The sequence below is a fragment of the Saccostrea cucullata genome, unplaced genomic scaffold, assembly GCF_032062105.1.
Source record: "Saccostrea cucullata isolate Sc308-1 unplaced genomic scaffold, CSIRO_AGI_Scuc_v1 ctg13826, whole genome shotgun sequence".
Classification (NCBI taxonomy): Eukaryota; Metazoa; Mollusca; class Bivalvia; order Ostreida; family Ostreidae; genus Saccostrea; species Saccostrea cuccullata.
In genome coordinates this window covers 23228-45651 of record NW_026932861.1, presented here as the reverse complement: position 1 = coordinate 45651, position 22424 = coordinate 23228, and the positions used below count along the sequence as shown (strand labels likewise).

Below are 22424 nucleotides of genomic sequence, written 5' to 3'. Positions count from 1 at the left end.
AAGTAAACTTTTCTAATCACATTTTGTCCAGTGTCTGTCTGTCTGTAAACTTTTCACAGAACCGCTGGGCCATTTTAAACCAAACTTGCCACAAAGCATCCTTGGGTAAAATGAATTCAATTTTGTTCAAATGAAAGGCCAAGCCCTCATTCAAGTGGAGGTAATTCAGAAATAGTGAAAATTGGGTGGCATTTTTAAAATACATACTTCTCAAGAACCACTATGCCAGGAAAGATGAAACTTATAGGGATACATTCTCAGGCTATGAAAATTCAAGTTTATTCAAATCATGACCCCTGGGGGTAGGGTAGGGCCACAATGGCCGATCAAATTGTTACATAGAAATATATAGAAAAATTCTTTATAATTCTCGTCTCAAGAATAGCAAAGCCATGATTAGTCATATTTATATGGAAGCATCATCAGGGAGTGTATATTCTAGTTGGTTCAAAACATGACCACCAGGGATAGGGCGGGCCACAATGGCCGATCAAAGTTTTACATACAAATATATAGGAAAATTCTTTAAAAATCTTCTCAAGAATTCCAAAGGCATGAATGATCATATTTATATGGAAGCATCATCAGGTAAATGTAGTGTAGATTCAAGTTTGTTCGAATCATGACCCATGGGGGTAGGGCGTGGCCACAATGACCGATCAGTTTTACGTAGAAATATATAGAAAAAAATCTTCTTATCTAGAATAACAAAGTGATGATTAGTCATTTTTGTATGGAAGCATTTTCAGGTAGTGTAGATTCAAGTTTGTTCAAGTTATGACCCCTTGGGGTAGGGCGGGGCCACAATGTAAGTTCAAATGTAAAAGGCAATAAATTTCAGCCACAGGTAGGTTAAAAAATATGCATGCATCCTTAGTTAGTATAGATTCAAGTTTGTTAAAATCAAACCCATCCCTTTATGTATTGGTTAAAACCTCTTTTGGGTTTAAACTTTTCACTAATAAACTGATTTCTGCTTTTTTCCTAGCCACAGTGCTCAGGTGAGCGTTGTGGCCCATGGGTCTCTTGTTTGTAATCAGCTTAATACCGATAAGCGCGTCCTGTCTTATTTCAATAATTCCATTATCGATACAGAAAAGGTATTTTAAAAAATAAATGAATCCTTTTTTTGAATAGTAAAAATTTTAAAGATTGTATTTACATTTCAATGAAAAAAAATGCTGGTCTTCTATTTCGGCCCACCCCTAGTCTGGCGACACTGATGAGAATTATTTGAAAATGGTACATTACAACTTTAATTTACGCAAGAAGTTTGATTCTGTAAATGATGCTGTTTACTTGATCCGCTATATTTAGTTGTACAGCACTTGTAATATATCAGAATGACAAACAAGAAAATTTAAATACAAACTGCACAAACTGTATTAGTTTTAACAAAGCAAGATTTTACTTGTTTTCAAATAATTTTTTTCTGAGGAAAGTGGGTGCTTTCGAGAAAAAAACTTGATCTATTCACAATACACATGTTTGGTTATTTGGTATAGTGTTTTATTACATACTTAATAATAAATACAGGATTTTTGCATATGCGATATGGCTGACGTCACAATAACCGTATCAGCCCTGCAGGGCTGATATGGATTTGCGGGGCTGATATAGGTTATCAGCCCTGCAGGATCAATATCACACCCCTAGTAAATTAAACCTCAAAAAACAGTACTTGTGATCATACACATATTTTGGGGGTTACATACTATTCTTAATTTTAACTTTTTGAATGTAATGATAATCTAACTGATTAATAATAGATTATTTTAAAATTACGGATTGAGGACATTTGAAATAGAAGTACATACAGAAACAAACCGAAACTGTATGAGACAATAGACTGCATGTGTACATTTTAAGAAGTCCGTGTATGATTGTTTAATTATTTTCTTCTCACTTTATGGGTTCTGTATTACTAAGTATGTAATAAATATAATAAAACATACCCTTTTCCATGCCGATATTGGTGTCTCGGGCTGATACAGGATGTGATATGGAAAAGGGTATGTATTGTTCTCTATATAAAAGGAGAAAGATACCGGTATTCCAAAAATTAGCAAGGTGTACTTCTCACGGCCAGTTTGTGCATCGTAGTACCTCTGTTATATAAAGATGTATACAAAGATGAACGAAAACTATTCAAAATAAAGAATCAAACAATCATTAAAATTATAAAAGGCTTTTACTTACTTTTTTTGTTTAATCATATGAATGAATAAAGCGAAGAAAATGCCTCTAGAGCGACAAATTAGAAAGTGAAAATTGAATTTAATTATAAAATCCGTCTTTGATGTTTCATCTAACATAAACATACATATATATGTAATATAACATATCTCAATTTACAAAAATCTTTATTTGTCTACAACATTAAATACGTAGACAACCGAGAGAAAAAAAAAATAATTTTCAATATTAAAATTGTTAACATCTTAATTCACACAAAGAATCTAATATTTCTATGACATCTGAAGCTATGAACATTCTGAAAGCCATGTTAAAACATCTCATTTCTGAAAATATGTTGTTTCATAAACAATTTCTACATGTATTTACATTTATCAAACATTATTTATTAATTATAATTCATTTTACTATTACATTTGTCTATATCAAAACAGAAAAGAGATCACAAAATAATTTCTGAAATATGAATACAAGGATAGTTTGTTAAAAAAAAAGATGCGTTCACAAATAACACTTGAAATACTTCTTGCAGAATCAAATGCTGATGGAATTCGGGATTTCCTCCGGCAGAAGATATTCATACCCTCTCTCCAACTTTCCGTTTCTTTCATGAATCTTTGAACTGATATTTTTCAGATCACTTCTTAATCTGAAAAAAATGAAAACATTTATATATAATTTTTTGATCTATTTTTACAATGTACAGTGAATGCTGTTTTACCACTTTTGAGAATTTTTCATCTATATAGAGATGTTGCCAAATTCCGGGAAAGGAATTCAAATTTTGACCTTTGATCGGCAATTAGGATCTGCCTCGTTAAGGTGAAAACGTTATTTTCTATACACTGCAGCACTGTTATTTGAAGTTGTGAAATGTCTTCCTAGCTTTATTTATTCTGACTGAACGAGGTTGGTTCCTGATATTTAAAGTCTTAAACTTTTTTGTTCACGTATATTTTCAGTTTCTACATAAATATCTCAATTAAAAATCATATTGAAAAAAAGGGGTAAATATGCTTCTTTTTGGCGCCACGAACATTTAATATGACCCTTTTTGCACAAAAATTTGTGTCTTTATCAAAAATAACATCTTTGATGTTTTCTCTCCAATATTTTTATCCAAATAAAGAACGGAAAGACAGGTCTCTACGTCCCACATTGGGATTCAAATCCGCAACGTAAGACCCACATTTACTCCGAGGTTGAATATTAAAAAAAAATCCATTTACAAATCTTTTGGGGAAAAAAATATGATAACAGTGTAAAATGTAAAAGGAATTTCAAAAGTAGAATGACTTAAAAAAAATTTGGTTACTGCATAAATTAGAAGAGAAAAAAAAAACAGGAAAAAGAAAGTATAACAGACTGACAGACAGACAGGGAACACAATCTGCCCTATGTTTCTTTAGAAAAAATGGATGGAAGGATATGGAGGTAACAAACAATATTCAATATCAAAGTCCATAAAACAATACAAATAGGAGCGGAGCAAACACGGACCTCCGAAACATCAGAGGTGGGATCAGGTGCCATGGAGGAATGAGCACCCGCTGCCGACCGGTCACACCCGCCGTGTGCTCCTTGTAATGATCGCGAAATAACGAAAATTCTGTCGCCAATTCAGTGTTTTAATAATGAACTTACAATTAGTATGAAAAACGTCAGTCAGCATTTAACTTAATGATAAATTGTATTTGCTGACAAGGTCATTGTATCGACCACAGAACTTACGAAATGATGACTTTAAACGAGACTGCTGATATTCTTGTTTCATTAACTTGCTTGTCAATAATTTACATCGTTTTAGAAATTGTTCATACACAGAGCATGCTCTTGTGTATCGAATCAACCGAGATATATACACTCCGTATGCAGGTGATGAAGGTATATTGCTGCATAAGTAAGGGAAGTTGACGATAGAAAAGTTAAAGTCATCAAGTTTCTCATATAGCTTAGGAGTTAGATTACCATTAACGTCTTTTTCAAGTAAAATATCCAAGTATGAAACAGATGTGTCAGACTCAGTGGTATCTTTTATCTCAAGCTCACCAGAATATATCGTATCGACGTCGGAATGGAAATTACCATTGTTAATTAACAATACTTCGTCGATATATCTAAATGTCGCGTTGAAGGCCACAACAAGTGTTTTCTTCTTTTCACGCATGAGATTTTGCACAATTCTGCTTCATAGGAATATAAAAATAGGTCTGCTAATAACGGAGCGCAATTGGTAAACGTAACAATTAAGATGTCTTACTCTTCCACAATCGCTACTGCTGGCGGGTCATAAATATAGTTCACTTCAAAGTCACCGAGAGCGTTAGTACTTCGTGCACTCAGGATTTTCGTGATAATCATCGTGTCTAGAGTGGTAGCCCTGTCAATGAGAGCCTTCACTACTTCCTCTTCCTGCAATGGCTTCTGAAATTAAAAAAAAAATTGTCAGATTTATCACTTTTTCAGTTACCCTGCCAAATAAATAGAATATAAGCCAAAAAATTCACGAAATCATGGTCCTCGTTGTTGGGATGTAAGTTGGGATGTAAGTTTTATGGAATATTGTCTTGATCGTGAGACCTGCGTCATATATAGAAAACTAAAAAAAAATGGTATACGATTAAAAAGTTATGAGAACGACTTCTAAAACGTTAACCTGCACAAAGATTGTTGTGGGATCAAATATCATTTATTTAATTATAAAATGCACACGTGAAAAGTTCTATTCTTTATCGAATCAATCGAGAGATATAAACCCGTAGCAGATGATGAATGTATATTGCTGCAAAAGTAATAGTTGTACATCAAGTTAAAAAGTATTGAGTTTTTATTATGTTTATTTTGGTAAAATGTTGTGTTTTCAAATGTTCCAAAAAATCATTGTAATTCTTTTGGTATCTACATCTGATTTACACCATTTTTCAAATACATTGTTGCACAGTACTCTTAAAGTTTCTCCTTCACTATTGTTAAAATCTTAGCGAGGAATAAAAAAAGAGGATTGGTTGCAAATTTACTGGACCCCGTTATGTACGTTTGTTTGTAAGGATTTTTATGAAGTTTCGGAATACAGTATAGATTTGGTAATTCAAATTCATTTTGGATCAACAACAAAAGTACATTCGAAAAGGTCTTGAAACAGGCATTTAACATATTTTAAGTAAATGCTCTTTTTCTCTCTCAATCTAAAGTTATCAGGAAAGAAATATTGAAAAATAGTTTGAATAAATAATTTTTTTGATGTTGAAATCTAGGAATATATTCTAACAAATAGTTAGTGTGGTTAAATCGGAGAAATAACATCGTTTTGTTTCTTTTCATACTTAAGAAAAACGAGACAATGATTGGCATGTAACTCATAGAAAAACGCAAAGGTAATACAAGTGACTTTCTGTGAATCTGTGTATTATACACAAGCGAGAATCAGGGTTCCATCGGAACTCTACAGGCTTCATCCTCGCCAAACTTACCTGGTTTGAAACTCGGCCTTTATATTTTTGCCACTTAACCAAAGTTCTTCCTTAAATTGACGATCAAGTCCAAAATTTTCAGAAATGTACATGTTATTTATACTTTTTATTAACACAGAAATTGACTACTATCACATTTTTTATCCTTTAACATCCAATTTCAGGTTTATTTGTATATACACTGGTCAGTAAATCAATACCTTATCCTTAGGGGGAGGTCCATTGATTTTTGTTGGATAGTTCGGGGGAAATCCGTATGTATCGTACTGAGGAAAGTTGACAGCGGCATGAACTACACTACTGGTGTAAATAACGGAAGTGAACACAAGTATCAAGTCCTCTGCTGAACTGAACTTCCCGTCTTTAAATGGAACACCCTAATAAAAAGAAAATGCTTTGGATTTTCTCACTGAAAGGAATTGAAACTAAGAAACACAAGGATTAAAAGGACAACCAAGTCATTCATTATATATATATATATATATATATATATATATATATATATATATATATATATATATATATATATATATATATATATATATATATATTATACCCTATACATAGGTGAGTAATCACAGGAAATAACTTCATCAATTAAGAGTAAAATTTTTCTTTAACAATGGAGTCCTGCTTTTTATCGAGAACCTTTATGTGTTTGTATGAATTTTACAAAGTTGATAGGAAAAAAACCCTTTAGCTCAGTATAGAAGATGTACTTAATTTGCCAGCCAAGTACATTGCACCTAGTGAAAGGATTTGCAAAAGATTAAAATTCATTTTTATTACATGGTTGGAAGAGTTACACCCACCATAGCCTCTGAGACTGGGGACATGAATTTCAAAATTTAGGTTGGATCAACCTGGCTCATCGTAACCGTGCATACAGATTGTCTCCCAACTTAACCAAATACAGAGAAGATCCAAATTAACACATTTGTCTTTTTAAATAAAAAGAACCCGCCTTACTCTTGGACCATGAATTTTATTTAGTTTTAGTAAAGGAACCTTTACTCGTTATAATAGTTTATTTAGTTCTGCTTAAGATCCAAATGTAGACAAGGGGTTTTTAAAAAGTCGCATATCCTCTATTTGAGCGACGCAGAACAATCCGATATGGGCCATCAATTTTACAATTTAAGTACTCTTGCTCCTCAAAACCCTGAATTTAGTTTGTCCCTAAACACCTAGTTTGGTTCGGAGAGGATTGACTGATTGAATGTAAATAGTTTAAAGTAGAGTCGGCAATATTTCAGCCATATTTTGGCGTGAAATATTAGAAAATAATGATTTTTCACAATAATAATAAATCTCCACTTTTAACACCATTGCCAAGATCCCAGAACCAGAAATTTCATTTTTTTTGTAGGAGGCTCAAAGTTTATCATACACATGCACACAATTTGACTGACAGCTTAATTTCCAGCAGTTTTAGGTTACAGTTAAATGATTGTCACAAATGATTATAGGATAACATGAAGTTTTATAACATGTTATACTCATTAGAAAAAATAACAATCTATAGGGCTATATAAAACGATCTGCTGGGAAACAATAACGTTATTACCAAAATTCCGCAACCTCCTTTGGACTTAGGCATTGATAATTCACGCCCAAAGTTTTGAATTTCAGGATCGTCCTTAATTTTATCATTCGTGTCTGTTGGATAAAAGAAAACATATTACAACCAAGTACATGTATATGACTAAAAAGTTTGCTTTTGTTATGTACACGAAGCGTTATACCTATGTTTTCTCTATTTTGAATCTTATTCAATTGATTTGTATTTTGTTCGTTTCCCATCTATTGAAAATTTAATATCTTCAATACAAAGGCAAAAAAATACGCACCATAATAGAGATGGACATATTTGGTGACGTAATTTCGAATGGCTTCATAAAGGTCAAGACTATCGTCACGCTGATAGAATGTTGGTAGGATTTTTCCATCCTTGCAATATAACTGTCAAAAAATATTACAAATGAAAAGGTATTTTTTCAGATAGCGTGAAATTTTAACACCGTGGAGTTAAAACGACTTACAGTAGTTACTCGGTAGTTAACGGTGTCGAATTATTACAAAAACTGGAGATTTATTCCCACACAAAAAATAATACAATAGACATTAACTTTTGTTGTTATTCTCGCGAGAACGTTGCTTTTGTGCACGAAGCGATGCATTGATAGATGCAACATTTCTTTGTAATGCAACTTAAGATAATTGCATGTGTTCGAATTTGTTATGTTTACTTATATGCAACGGTATGCTTTTCAAGCAAACTTTGAGTCTATGTATTTGAGTTTATATTCTTTAAATCCTACTTCCGACATTCGAATACATTTTTTTTCAATATTTCCGGAACCTTAATTATATTTCAAGAAAATTTGAACCTTATCATAAGTAAATATGTTATTATATTGAACGGCTCTAAATTGTGGGAAAATGGTCTCGAATATGAAGATGGTTAAAAGTGATAGATACATATATTCTGTTGCAAATTGACTAAAAAACACGTTAAAAGTGGTAAAGGTAACATATTAAGTTAATATATTAATAAGTATTAATAAACACACGTTGTCAAATACTATTTAAAACCAGGAAAGAAAAAATTATGAGATAACAAACCCCTCTTTCTTTCAAAAATTCTGGATAGGTTCCTTCTACATCCATTCTCCAAGAGCTTGTCCTAAACAAAATACATATTTTAAATGAACGACCGAATAAAGCAAGGTTTTTGGAGATCTTTCATATGTTTTGCAAGATAAGCAGAGAGGAAAATCACGATATTTTCTTTTGTAATTGTAAGCACAAGCCTAAAATTATACAAATGATATGATTAAGTACCATAACAAGCAGCAGCTTGAATGGCACTTATATGTGCCTAAAATAATCAACGAAGAATTTATACATGCTATCTATTCTAGTTTGCTGGATGTTTAAAAGAAAATGTTCAAGTTATGAGTGATCTCTGCATTTAAGCTTTGACGAATGCTTAATTCTCTTTTTGAAATAATCATTCAATTTTAACCCAAGAACTTTGCCAATGTTTTTCATATCAATTGTAAAACCTTTGTGTCTATAATAATTTGACTATGGACTGTTTCGACATCAGGGTATAGGATATGCTTACACCTTTTAGGCACCTAATCCCACCTTTGGAATTCAAGAGTTTCCGTATTTGCTGCCCCGTTTACAGATTTTCATTATATGTTTTTTTTAAAGATTGATCGCTGTATTTTCAATATCGTCCACCAATACACGGTACGAGTTGTATATAACTTACATTTTTATTTATTGCTTTCCTTAATATATCTGCATTGATCGCGTGTGACATGGAATTCACCGTAAAGATGAACACTGATTTGCTGTCTACTTTTTCTTTTGAAAAGATTATGATAGTATTGAAAGTAAACCAATTAAATGGAATCCATAATAACTCACCCTTTTGCAGCCAGTTCAACAACACCCTTGCTTCCCACCACCATTGTTTTATCAATCCATCCTCCAGGAGACACAAGGAAGCCGAGAGCGCGGCTAATAATGTCAAAAATAAAACAAGAGAATGTTTCATGGAAATTCTATTTTATATGTTTAACTTTGTAAGAATTGCAATGCAAAAGGGATCGATATACCGGTAATAGTAAATTAAATCATTTTTAAGATTTCTTACATCAAGAAAGGAAAGTCTTTTGTTTGTAGACTTTAAAAATATACATATTTATGGATTCATTTCATTTTTATGAAGATCTTTAAGTTATTGTATATTAATCTTTATGTGAAAATATCATAATACATACTCATTGATAGCAATAATGTAGAGAAGATGTGGCGCCAACAGTTTAAACATGGGATGGGAAGGAGACAGACATCTATTGGCTGCTATACACACGCCTTCCATTGCTAGATGGGTGTAACCTGAATAAAGGTAAGAAGATGGTACAGTTTGGACTTATTGCGCCTTAAAATTTAATGTTCTTAAAAAGTTATGAAATTGGCTTTATAAATAGTTGAGTAGATGAATACGATAAATCATTAAAGAATATGGTATGACGGAGGACAATTCTGGAAATATGACGTCATTAATTTGGTACATTTCTAAGTTTAATGCAGAATAGCCTTGAAATGACTCATTTCTGTGCTTATTTTCCTTTAGAAAAAAGTGTCTACTTCCGTCGCCCACTTCATTTTTTAGATATATGTAATTTGCTTTGAAAAATCACATATCTCAAAATCTTTGTGGGCGACGGTGGCAGAGTATGTTTTCTGAAAGAAAATTCCACTGAAAATTGATGTCTTCTGCAACTTTTTAAGAAAATACGGGAAAATGCACAAGTTAATGACGTCACAATTAGCATTCATGAGGTCATATGAGAAAAATTATTTGTGTATTCTTACTGCATGGAATTCCTTTTATTCAGAAAGAATAACTTTTAATTTCTTATATCACTTTCATATTCAAAAAATTACAGGGCTTAATTTGTATTAAAAGTGTACCTTGTTTTTGTATTGAATATCATCTACTTATATTTGACATCTCGCTAACCTATTCAATATGCACAAAGTAATTCATTCTTTACTCATTTCACAGAAATAATAAATATACTAAGTACTCTAAGTGTCTTATAACACCAACAGTGATATTTTTTATCTGTAAAATCCAAGATATTTTGAATGATTCTCAAAATTTCATCAAAGACTACATGCAGTCCTCTTTTGTTTAAAAAGTCGTATTAGCAATTTAAAAATTTTACCATTTGGAGGGGTGAGGATCGGAGATCACTCGGAGTTCCTTCAGTGGCTCCACTAACCTTGGACGTAAACGGTTACTATCTTTTTGCTAACGTACAATCATGTGGTCCAATTTGAAATTCCTCATAAGGTTATTCCTTTGAAATCTGAGTTACCTTGTGGACCACCCACACCATGTTAAATTTATACTTTCAAAGATTACTAACCTAAGGTTTTAATCAAAACCAATATACACAAGAAAGAATTAGACCAGTTATAAAACGTGATTTGTTGAAGTTTTCATACGCGTAGCGAAGAATTAAATGAGTTAAAGGAAATTCAGACTGAGAAATGCACCGGTCTGATGCATTTTCAAGGTTTGTATGGAGTGAAGCAGTATCAGTCGAGGCTTGCCGATTGGCCCGAGATTTTCGGTGTACTAATAATAAACATGGCAAAAAATAAATGATGCATCTTTAACAGTTTTCGTTTTACATTACGACCATGCAGCACTGCTACAAAGATGATTGCATGCATATTAAAATACTAAATGCATTTATGGGGATAGATATATTTTACTTTAAAAAATGACACCATTCTACCTAGATGCGTTATCGCTTGGTGATAATTTGAGTCCCCTACGTTGTACCACATTTTGGCCATCAACCATGTATAAGGTGGATCACTGGGCAGAAACACCTGAAATATAGTAGGTCATACCTCTATCATTCAGAGGACGGTCTTACACCAAAGGCTCAATAACCTTTACTTTCAGTACGATTTCTATTTAAAGCTTCATCAAGACGTCGTTCTTACTGGATTGTCTGATCCCTTCTGTTGAAAAAGTTGTATCGCAACTGGCAATAGTTGATTTTTACTGTTAACGAAGAAGAGGGCGATGGGAATCGGACACTGCATGTAATTTAAAAAAAACATAAATAACATTTTAATAAATGCATAATCATTGTCCTTTTAAGCCATTACTAAATCTTATTGAATGGATGCACAAAGAATGGATTGAAAATAAAGACTCTTTATATACACTGTAAACATATATAAATATCGTATATATATACGATGCGATAGTTTGACTTACAACAAATCCATCGACAAGAGAAATCCCATCCAGTATTTCCAGATCAATGATGAACAGTCGTTTGTCAGTGATGGCTTGGGACAAAGTCAGTCCATCTAGAAAAGGTTTGATCATTTCTTCGGTCACCCCAAACCTGAAATGAATTTCAAATTGAAAGAATACAACTGTTTTTTTTTTTATCACTGATTAAAACTGGAAACATAATTGTTGTTTTGGTTGACATGTATAATAGTGACATGTATATTATTCCCTAAACGTAATATTCGATGTATTAATTATGTCTGTAGATAAGCATTAATTAAGATCCCTTACTTGTCTGGTATATGCGTACAGAGCCGAATCAGATTGGGGTTGGCGCTGTTTAATCGTTGCCATCCAAAACTTATATCACTCTCCCAGTCCTGCATCCCCTGCTCGATTAAGGACATGTACATTTTATTTTAGGAAAGAGAGTAGCCATTGCTTTGACCATAAAAAAGAATAAATAAGCATATTATTCATATATGTACTTTAAAAATTGTTGCCGTTTAAAACGGATTTCTTCACAAAATGCTAAAGAAAAATCTTGACACCTTGATGAGCCGAACATTTAATGACTATGACAACTCCATTTCCTACAGATGTTCGCTTTGAAGAGGCAATAACAATTAGTATGAATCCATAGCAATACTTTAGATAAAATAACACGACAGATGTGTTACCTTCGGCTCTCCAAATGTTTTTGAGTAGACACCTGTCAAGTCATATAAAGTTTTCCAGGATCCATCACCGAAAATCATCTCCAAGGTTTTACCCGCCTTCAGACTGTATTTTCTTTGTAGCAGATCAATCTGTGATAATGTAACCATAATTTCATGTGTAAAACATTCCTAGTTTTTGTTTGTTTGTGCTATTGTAACTCGTTTCCTTCATTATTTACATAACTAGTAGATCTGTATATTACTAATAGGACAATTACCAGTTTAGCTTGGACTTTCAATAAGGCGTGGCTTTCTCGACATCACATACTGAGCATCTGAAATTTACACCGCTTTCCTTCACTGTTGAAATATACATGGGATAGATATTTGGGCAAATGCCAAGTAGTGTATCAAATAAACACTTCTCGTCCGGCAAAAGGTGGAGCTTCAGTCGTCTCATCGTTGTCAACAACAATTTAAAGTTCCTGATGTTATTAATTTCTTAACCAGTAAGAATCTCTTCGTCATTTGAGAGACGCTGATTACGTTGCGCCGAGAATGCCACGCCTTACTGAAAGTCCAAGCTTACCTGGGAATGGTTCTATATCTGCATTATCGTTTAATGTAATTATTAATCCATTTAGAAAGCGAATATATGCGAATTGTGAAAAATTCCCCTGGTAAACTACGTAGCCAAAAATAAATTCTAAGGAATCTGTGTATTTTAAAACAAAGAATAGGTAACTTAACTCCCTACATGTATTTTGGATCTTTTTGTAACTCCTCTACTAAGATGTAAACGAAATGAATCCAAAATATATTACAAGCAGCAGAAAGAGCTACGTATACATGGTTATATTAGGTAAAACATTTGCACAAAAGCAATGTCCCGTTGCAATGAATCAAATTGAAACAACGATGCATTAGTGTCGTCTTCCGGAATTTGATATGTACCGGAGTGGTTTTTTGGGTGTCTGACATTGACTTATATACCTTTTGGTGAAAAATAAGTAGCGGTTCCCCATATACGAAACAAGTGCGTGTGGGTTGCATCCTTCCTTTTTCTGTGAAAAAGTTTTATCAACTGGGTGATCTTAATAAATTTAATGTGTTTCCCCTATATTGTCAGAAAGGTTCCGTCTTCCTTCTAAGAAATTTATTACAAAAAAAAAAAAAATAAATAAATAAGTATTTCACAACAGAAGTATTTCATGAACTTAATTGATATAGTGTTGTGTTTATGTATCATATCTACCAATTCAGATAGCTAGGTACATGTAGGGCTCGATTACCCGTTAGTTCGATCTCAAAAGAATAACAAGTTTCTGTTTCTTTCAAGATTAGTACCTTTCTCTGTTACCTTTCTCTTTATCTGGTTTTCTCTACGTTACATATAATTAGCGTGTTGAAATATATCATTCGCTCTAATTTCTATTCGATGATATGGGGGATTATTTTATTTTTGTCAAAACACTTTAGTAGGGTAATATTTAATTTTACTTCATACTTTAGTAAATGAGTTAATGAATAACTTCACAAAACTGTTTATGCAGTTTAAATGACATATTACAGGTCTGGATGATTTCCAAATATGGTAGTCAAGAGCGATAACCGTGAATTGCTATAAATACACAGAATAAACAAGGTGGTAGTCCTTCTGACCAATCAGATAACAGCATTTATACAAACCAATGAGAAAATAAATAAAACACGTGGTTTTACAGTTTTTTGCTCAAAAGATTTTTTGGGAACATTTTTTGTAAACTTTATGCACATTTAGGAATAATATAATATTTATGACAATTCTGTGAACAAACATGACTTGAAAGCTTAGAAAACGTTTAAAGTGAGATTATATGAGGTAGCAATCCTAATAGTTTAACTTAAGTAAAAAAAATTGATATAATAAACACGGACATTTTTCAGTCTTTAGAGTCTGACATAAAAATCTATCGTATGGATAACAGTCTTAATTATTTTCTGAGTGTTTATAACAAAGCCGTCCATGCAGTTTCTGGTATGCGAGGTAAGATATTGGGATAATACGCATTCATGTAAAATTATTCAATTTTCTCCACGTTTTACGCCTTTCCTTATGCCCATTTAAAGTCTGCATGGCTTAGTATTCGGGGCTTATGAAATCCGTGATATTTTAAAACTATATGTAGATAAACACTTGTGTGAAGTGGATCTATACCATATGGAATTTAAGCATCATCGATGAAAATCAGATGGCTAAGCAAAGTTATATTTACCAACATACAGTATATTCTGGTAAATGTTATGATTGAACTTGATAAAAACTTGCTGGTGTGATTTATTCCTCCGTAAACGATTACATTGTATCAGACATTTTTTTTTTTACCGAGATAAAAATTTCAAGGTTCTTCACGGTAAATATGTGGAAAATACCGTATTCTTCAAAAGTTTTTATCTTACTTCTAAAGATTTTTTGTTTGAGAAAGAAAAATAAAAGCACGTATTTTCTTTTTGTTCTTTATAAGATATGATTTGGGGTGTGTAGAAATGCTGTTATTTGATTGGATATAAATATAATTACGTGTACATGATGTATATTTTTAGCAACTTTCAGTTATCGTTCTTGACTTCCATAATTGGAAATCGCAGGGGTTCAAATTTTTTTTTTGTCATGGTCAAGTCCAGGACTTGAAGAGTAAATTTTAGGCAAGTCCGAGGAAGAAATTTCAGAGTCCATATTTACCTATACATCATTAAATTTATAATTTATTTTCATTTGTTGCATTGAATGAATAAAGACTATGTGTATTAATATATGTTTTATTTTTCCTCCATAAACTGTCATATAGTCATACATGAGTATTTCAACACAATACCAGACTTATAGATTACTGGTACATTACAATAACTTTTACAAATACTCACTACTTAATAAACCATCTGTTACAATAAATAAAAATTAGACTGTGCTGTAAGTCACAGCTAAAGCCTAAATTTAACAAACTCATTGCCGTTTGTCATATATATATAGGAGGAAACATGCGGAATTGCGTAAAAGCAAGAGTCTAACCGCAACGGAAAATAAAAAGACGGATTGTATTTTCGAAACGTTCGTAATGTTTTATGGGTATTTTAACGCCCACAAACCCACATTTTTACTTAATACATTTGAGAATTTGCTTTATTTTTAGCTTTACGATCATTTTTTTAACTTATAAAAAAAGATAAACAAGAAACATAGCCAAGTCCCAGGACTTTGGCGAATTCTAAATGCCGAGTCCGGATCCGGAATTTGTTAGTCCGGGACGTCGGGCTTGAGGATTTTTGAACCCCTGAAATCGTCCAGACCTGTTAAAGACATGCCCTGCCCATTGACTTTAATGTAAAATTTAATGTTCTATTAATTGAAAAAATAATCAGAATTTTATAATTCCTTTGGTGGATTATTTTTATTTGACAATATCTTCAACGTGCTACCATAACTTAAATATTAAGACCATTCATATTTGGGGTACAAAATATGGTTATTATACATGCTCGAACACCTTAAAGGAAATAAAGAAATTAGTGTTCACGTGATTTAATCAATACTAAACATTGTATCGGATGCCTTCTCCTCCACGGCACCTGATCCTACCTCTGATGTTTTGGAGCTCCGTATTTGCTCTGCTCCTATTTTGTATTGTTTTTTTACGTCCTAGTTGTAAGAAGATTAAGGATATCCGATCTTCAGCCAGGAAGGATAACTCCAAAAATTAATATTTTATTTGAAATGCATCAAAATGAAGCTTGAAAATGGAATTCTTTCATGCAACAATTTTCATTTTATTCATCTTTATAAGATTCAAAGGTTTTCTGAAGTCTTAGAAAAGGTCATATAAAAGTTGACATTTTTACCCTATGAAAGGAAAAAAAATAATATAGTTTTAGAGAAATAAGATTTTCTTGAATCCAGCCTTAGATACCAATGCTTAATAGCATTATATGAAATAAGAAGTGATATGTGGTGTTTTGCAATGATAGCAAAAAGTTTTACACTATGTATTATAGAATACTTGACGGAAATAGGAGACAAAAAATATTAAATAAGTATAAAAATCATGACAATTTTTCTGAATGCCTGGATAACTATCATTTATTAACCTAAAATATATTTGATGATCAATTTGCAATTAGAAAACGCAGTGCTGATATTCCAATTCGCTTTTTCTGCAAAAATATTGTTGATTTGACAATTTTCCCTATATAATATGATTAACTTGCATCTTCAACTTTAAAGAAATACTGTGGATAAATTTACATAGCTTTGTGGATTCAGAGATACTTTTATGAGTATTTTTGATAACTTAACTGCTAATTTTATAAACCTGAGGATCGGACTACCTTACGAAATAAAGGTTCAACTGTTTCACCATCACCGGATATTGTAAAACCAGTAATTATGCAATCCTACCTTGTAAGAGGAAGAGAACACTTCATCCTCAGGGACATTTTTAACCTACGAATATAAGAGTTGAGACAATAAAAAATAATTTAGTTTATAATAAATACATTTACCTTATTCTTTGATGAAGACAGATTTCCATACGTACCTGTACGGGTAATCCTGGGGTTTTCTCCTCATACTCGTAGAGCTTCCTTTTCTCATTCAACTCAGCACTGCGCTGTTGCAGCCGAGTATCAAACTGTGGCAGAGAGACATCATATCGTCCAAAATAGAGGTCAACATCAGGGCGAATCCACCGAAGTATTGGGAAAACGTTAGTCTTTCCGCTCCTCTGATTGGTTACTTCAACTTTTTCAACGAACCAATCGCTGAACAAACCGGCTTTGTCTCTTCGCAACTTGATCTCAGTTACTTCAGGAATATCTGTTTCGTCTTGAATGATGAAAACATCTGTTTTGCCACGTTCAAAATCATTTTTAAACCAGTTATCAAGAAGAGCAGATTTTGTTTGCTTTCCTGAGCTACCACGTAGTGCGATTTCTGTGTTGGCGTCCGTCCCTGCTCCCATTTTATCACCAGTCTTTACTCTAATTTCGTAGGTGGTCATTGTTGGTTGTTTATTATTGAAATTCTGTAGATAAATTAATTGCCAAGTATGTGTGATGAAGAAAATGAGTGAATATGCTTCCTTCTTTTCTTTATATTAAAACATTGACGTACTTTTTCCTCTCCCATTCCCAAATTTGCATCCGGAGCACAGCTGACACACTTCCTGAATATACGTTACCTTTAGTCAGGCCGATAAGAAAAAAAATATAGCTAAAATATCTAATATTGTTGCTGTATGCATCATTTTTCTCTTCACGAGCTTATTTTGATTTTTTGTCAGGTTTTAACCACGTTATTAATTTTTTCTATTGTCAATATTTCTGTTACAGCGATTAAATGCACTTTTTATATCAAATTTATGGTTAAAAGATATACCAAAAGACATTTTCAAAGTGAAAATAATTAAACTATAACTTTGTCAGCTAGGAGAGAACAATTACCGATGTAAAGAATCTTTTCCTGTACATGCATTTGTTCTACGTAACAAACTTTTTCATTAAAAGAAGGAAGTAACACCCAGTGGTCAATTAAAACATAGATTTTTCTTGATATCAAATGCATAATTAGACGCAAAGGTAATTCAAGAATTCATGGAGTTTGAACAAAATTGAATTTACAAAAGCTTTTTTTTTTTTTTGTGACTAATCATGACCATACTGCTCTTAAAAAGATTACCCCCTTCCTATTCTTCCGCTAGTCTTTACTCTAATTTCGTAGGTTTTCATTGTTGGTTGTTAGGCTTAATTGAAATTCTGAAGATAAAAAATTAACTGTCAAGTTAAGTATGATGAAGAAAATGGGGGAATATGCTACCTTCTCTTCTTTATATTAAAACGTTGTACTTTTTCCTCTGCCCTTCCCAAATTTGCATCCGGAGCAAAGCTGACACACTTCCTGAATATATGTTACCTTTAGTCAGGCCCATAAGACAAAAAAAACAATTTTTAGAATAATAATTGTATTTATATATTGAATGGGATAACTTATTTTGAGGTTTCCAGTAGGATTTTTTTTTTTGTAAATTGTGAAATTATTAGATCCACGCCTTGGCTGATGGATTACGCGGGTATAGAAGGTGTAAGGTCACGTGGTCAGCTCAGCGAGTCATTCAGTTGTTTAAGGAATCACTGTCTTGTTAGGAGGGTATGTCAGGGCATCAACAATAGTGGGAAACATGGGATAATTTGCATAACGGGCGAAGCCCGTTATGCTTAAATTATCCCATGTTTCCCACTATTGTTGATGTCCCTGACATACCCTCCTAACTAGACAGTGATTCCTTATATTTCCATTTCATTGTGAAATAAAATTGTAGATCTAGACTTTAAAATGTAGATAAATAGATTTGAATCACATGATGACTTCCATGCCAATTTCAATAGTCCTCGCCAACCGACGTCACACACAAAGGCAGCCGCACGAGATTTACATGCATATTTGGCCTCCTTAGCGTCAGACACAGAGACAGATGCGCACGAGAATTGCATGCGTATTAGGCCTCCTTAGCTCCCGACCTACAGACCTGCCTAATTCACATTCCGGCAGAATTATCAAGAAATAAACTACCCCTAACTTTCAAAGAGTTATCACAGAGAAAAAAAATAGAAATGGAAATATATTGTGATAACCCGCTGACTAAGCTAACATGAGGCACGTTCATTTTGAAGACCCTCCTCCGCCCCAGCATTCCTATCCCTTAAAATGTGTATAGTCCTATTGCACGTTCGGGTTCGCCATTTTGGTATTGCTCGTTAAATATGCATGTCAAAGGTCAATCGGGGATAAGGACGCTGTAATGGATGCCTGCGGAAGTCACGAAGTAATACACAGCGGTTTATTTTGACTAGTATTTTATAACTTTGATATTTTATACATACATATATACATTATGGATCCTGGCGATCAAAGCTGTACTTTAAATGATTTTTCTCATTGGAAAATTGAAGCGTTGTGGTCATTTTTGACCAGGCGAGGACTCTCAAGCACCGGAAATAAGAAAGAACTGATAGCTCTGGCTTTTGCGGCAAGTAAGCTTAATATGCCAATTATACCAACAGCAGAAGAAAATGAAAAGTCTAAATTAGATACCTACAAACGTTTACTCAAAGTTGGTGATGTTACTTTACCAGACCCTTTGTTAATTTATGATAAGTGGGAAGACGAGAAACAGGGTATGTCTCATTGGCCACCAGTGTTTATTACAGACATTACTACATTTTTAATGAAATCTGAAAGTGAGGAGAAGGCGTGTGAACATCTGAATCAGTATAAGATAGGAAAAGCATATGAGTATTATTCATCAGAGTGGCTGAAAGAAGTGTTTTATCATCCCATATCATCATCATCACCATACTGTTTTCTGCGTGCCAGGTGCACACCTTCCCAGAATCTTAATGCTGAAACACACAGTGTTTGGGTTTGTTTTGAGAAGAAAACTGGAACAGTTATAAGTGCCTACTGTTCTTGTACCTCAGGGTAAGTGATCATGAGAACAATTTTCAATTGATTAGTTATTTTTAAAGGTTAATTAAATGACCTATGAAATGTAATATAATCGATTAAATTAGGTATAATCAAGAAATTGTTTCTACATATCCCAGAAATAAATAAATCATATATAGACCTACAATGTATATTATTCACTTATAATCATTATATACACATGTCCATGTGTGTAAGTGTTGTAAATAATATCAAGTATTTTGGTTTATAATGATAACTGGATTTTATATTGCAGCCTGGGACAATCTTGCAACCATGTAGCTGGTTTGCTTTTTCGTATTGAATCAGCAAACAAACTGGGGCTTACATTTTGCACCTCTGGAACTTGTGTATGGGTTAAACCAACAGAAAAAAAGCTTCAACCTGCCCAAATCAAGGATATGAACTTTAAAAAGTCAAAGCATGGTAAAGCTGGTAGGTATACCAGAACTTTCACACAGTTCAATAATGACTCTTGTCATACAAAAAGACTTTACAAAATGAATTACACTATGGCTGCATGTGATTAAGATTACCAGGTAATCTTTTTAAAAAGCTTGGTCATTAAAAAAATAATACTTTAGACACACAGTTATATAATAACATCAGTTTAATGTAAGCATAATAAGAGGTAAAAGTTATAATTCAATGAAAATTTAGAAATGGGCAAAAAATATTTGTGTACAATTAAGGTACATGTTTTCTTGATGTAAAGTACATGCACTTTATATATACAGTATCTAGACCACTTGTTGGGAGGAATAAAGCAGACTATGAAGTTACGCCTCACACAACCAGAAACACTGACGAGGACATACGGAGGACCCTTTTAACCTCCCTGAAGGATGCTCTTCCAAATGCTTGTGTGTTTAAAGGTAAAAGCTAGTTTAACCAAGAAAATTTTAAATATTTTTACTCATCATCTATTCTTTACATAGACCAATTTTTTAATAGATCAATACAGTTTAGATAAAGATAATAAAATATATACATACAGAGAAAGTTTATTGCATACGTTAAAACTATATTGTATTATCAGACCCCCAGTCTAGCAATGGTGCTCTGTATTTTTGTTTAATCCAGGTATGCAGAGTACTGATGATCCTCCAGAGTTGCCTAAGGAGCAGGAAGAAACAACACCTGTTATTGTGTACAATGCTGAAATTATTACATAGAAAACATGATAAATAACCGGGTGGATCACATCTCAGAGGCAGAGGTTCAAGCAAACAACAAAGCTACCTTGGGCCAGTCATCCAACCCCCAGTGGACAGAACTAAGGAAAGGAAGACTAACTGCTTCAAATTTTTATGCTGTTCACACAAAAGTAGAGAGTTACAAAAGAAATTCAGATTGTGATGTTAGTTCATTACTTTTACGAATAATGGGGTATAAATCTGTAAATCCAAATGTCAAAGCCCTTAAGTATGGACGGGAAATGGAACCCATAGCAAAAGCTGACTTCAAGAAAATGTACAAAAAAAATCACAAAAATGTCATGTTTGATGAATGTGGAATATTTTTAGATACAGAGCGGCCATTTTTAGCTGCTTCCCCTGATTTACTTGTATCTTGTTCTTGCTGTGGAGAAGGTGTGGTAGAATTTAAATGTCCACTTATTCCAAAATGCCGTACATGTGTTTCTTTTTGCAAATGTAAATTGCCAAATTGTTTACAATGCACAGAACCACTAACACTGAAAATGAGGGGCATACGAGGGGCATTATGGTCAAGTTCAAGGGCAGATGTCGCTTACAAAGCGGAAATGGTGTATACTGTACATATATACATGCAATGGACCCTTTCATGAAAAGATTGTGTTTGACAGTGATTTTTTTTCAAACATGTTAGTCAGTCTGGAATTTTTTTATTCATCTTTCATACTTCCAGAGATTTTTACTAGGTCATTACAGACTAGTAGTTTATTGACACAAGAAACAGAAGAGCCAATGGAAATTGATAATCATTTGATAGAAGGTAAAACATATTTTTGCCCTGAATGCAATAATGTGGAGACTTGCTTACTTCCTTTAAGAAATAATGTTTGATTTCAAACTTAACAGTCTCCAGCTTTTAAGGTACTTATAAAACCTATATGTGTAAAAATTTAAACAAGATAGTCATATTAGTCTAAAGAGTTTGACAAAGGGAGATAACTCTTGCATTATTTTTTAAAAGACTTAAAAATGCAATCTGTGACATGTGCAAAGGAAACCATTTTTTTGTGTTGGCATTACAAATCTGAAAATTCATGTCAAAGTTATAGGCAAAGGTCTGTTTGCAATGTTCCCTAAAAATCCCCTATTTTCAAGCATTTCAATTTAATAATTTGATTGTACAACAGTATCAAAGTCATTCTGCATACAAAATATTACAAATTATTAAAATTGCAAGAGATGTCCACGATTAATTTCAATTTAAAATAATTTCAAGACCCATAAAACTTCAGAACTGTCTGTTCTTTCTATATATTAAAATATATGTTATATATCATGTAGTTGTAAAGTATAATAAATCTACTCATTAATTTTTTCAATTGTGACTAAAATGTCATCCCAACTTTGCAATCTTTGAAGTTTATCACCACAAGGCTTGTAAAAGTAGCGCACTTTATATATGTTTAAATATCATATCTAAAATTTGGAAAAATTAAAAATGATTTTTGGCTTCTTTAGAATTTTCATATTCATATGCAAATGATGACTATAAGTTGTTACATTTATGAATTTAATTTTTTT

General features: G+C 32.8%; 1 protein-coding gene and 1 pseudogene across 1 annotated transcript; one reads left to right on the top strand and one right to left on the bottom strand.

The window, feature by feature from the left end:
* Window positions 1-2415: 2415 nt before the first annotated feature.
* Window positions 2416-17316, bottom strand: LOC134236348 (polyunsaturated fatty acid 5-lipoxygenase-like). Its single transcript, XM_062718517.1, has 15 exons — window positions 16742-17316; window positions 16603-16647; window positions 12192-12320; window positions 11803-11900; window positions 11491-11623; window positions 11211-11306; window positions 10997-11093; window positions 9464-9581; window positions 9108-9200; window positions 8292-8352; window positions 7517-7628; window positions 7234-7325; window positions 5867-6043; window positions 4457-4620; window positions 2416-2845 (listed from the first exon to the last, which is right to left on the bottom strand). The coding sequence occupies exons 1-15, from the start codon at window positions 17201-17203 to the stop codon at window positions 2731-2733; spliced, it is 1992 nt and encodes a 663-aa protein (XP_062574501.1). The 5' UTR covers window positions 17204-17316; the 3' UTR covers window positions 2416-2730.
* Window positions 17317-18939: 1623 nt separating this feature from the next.
* LOC134236350 (uncharacterized) lies at window positions 18940-21152 on the top strand (annotated as a pseudogene).
* The last annotated feature ends 1272 nt before the right edge of the window (window positions 21153-22424 follow it).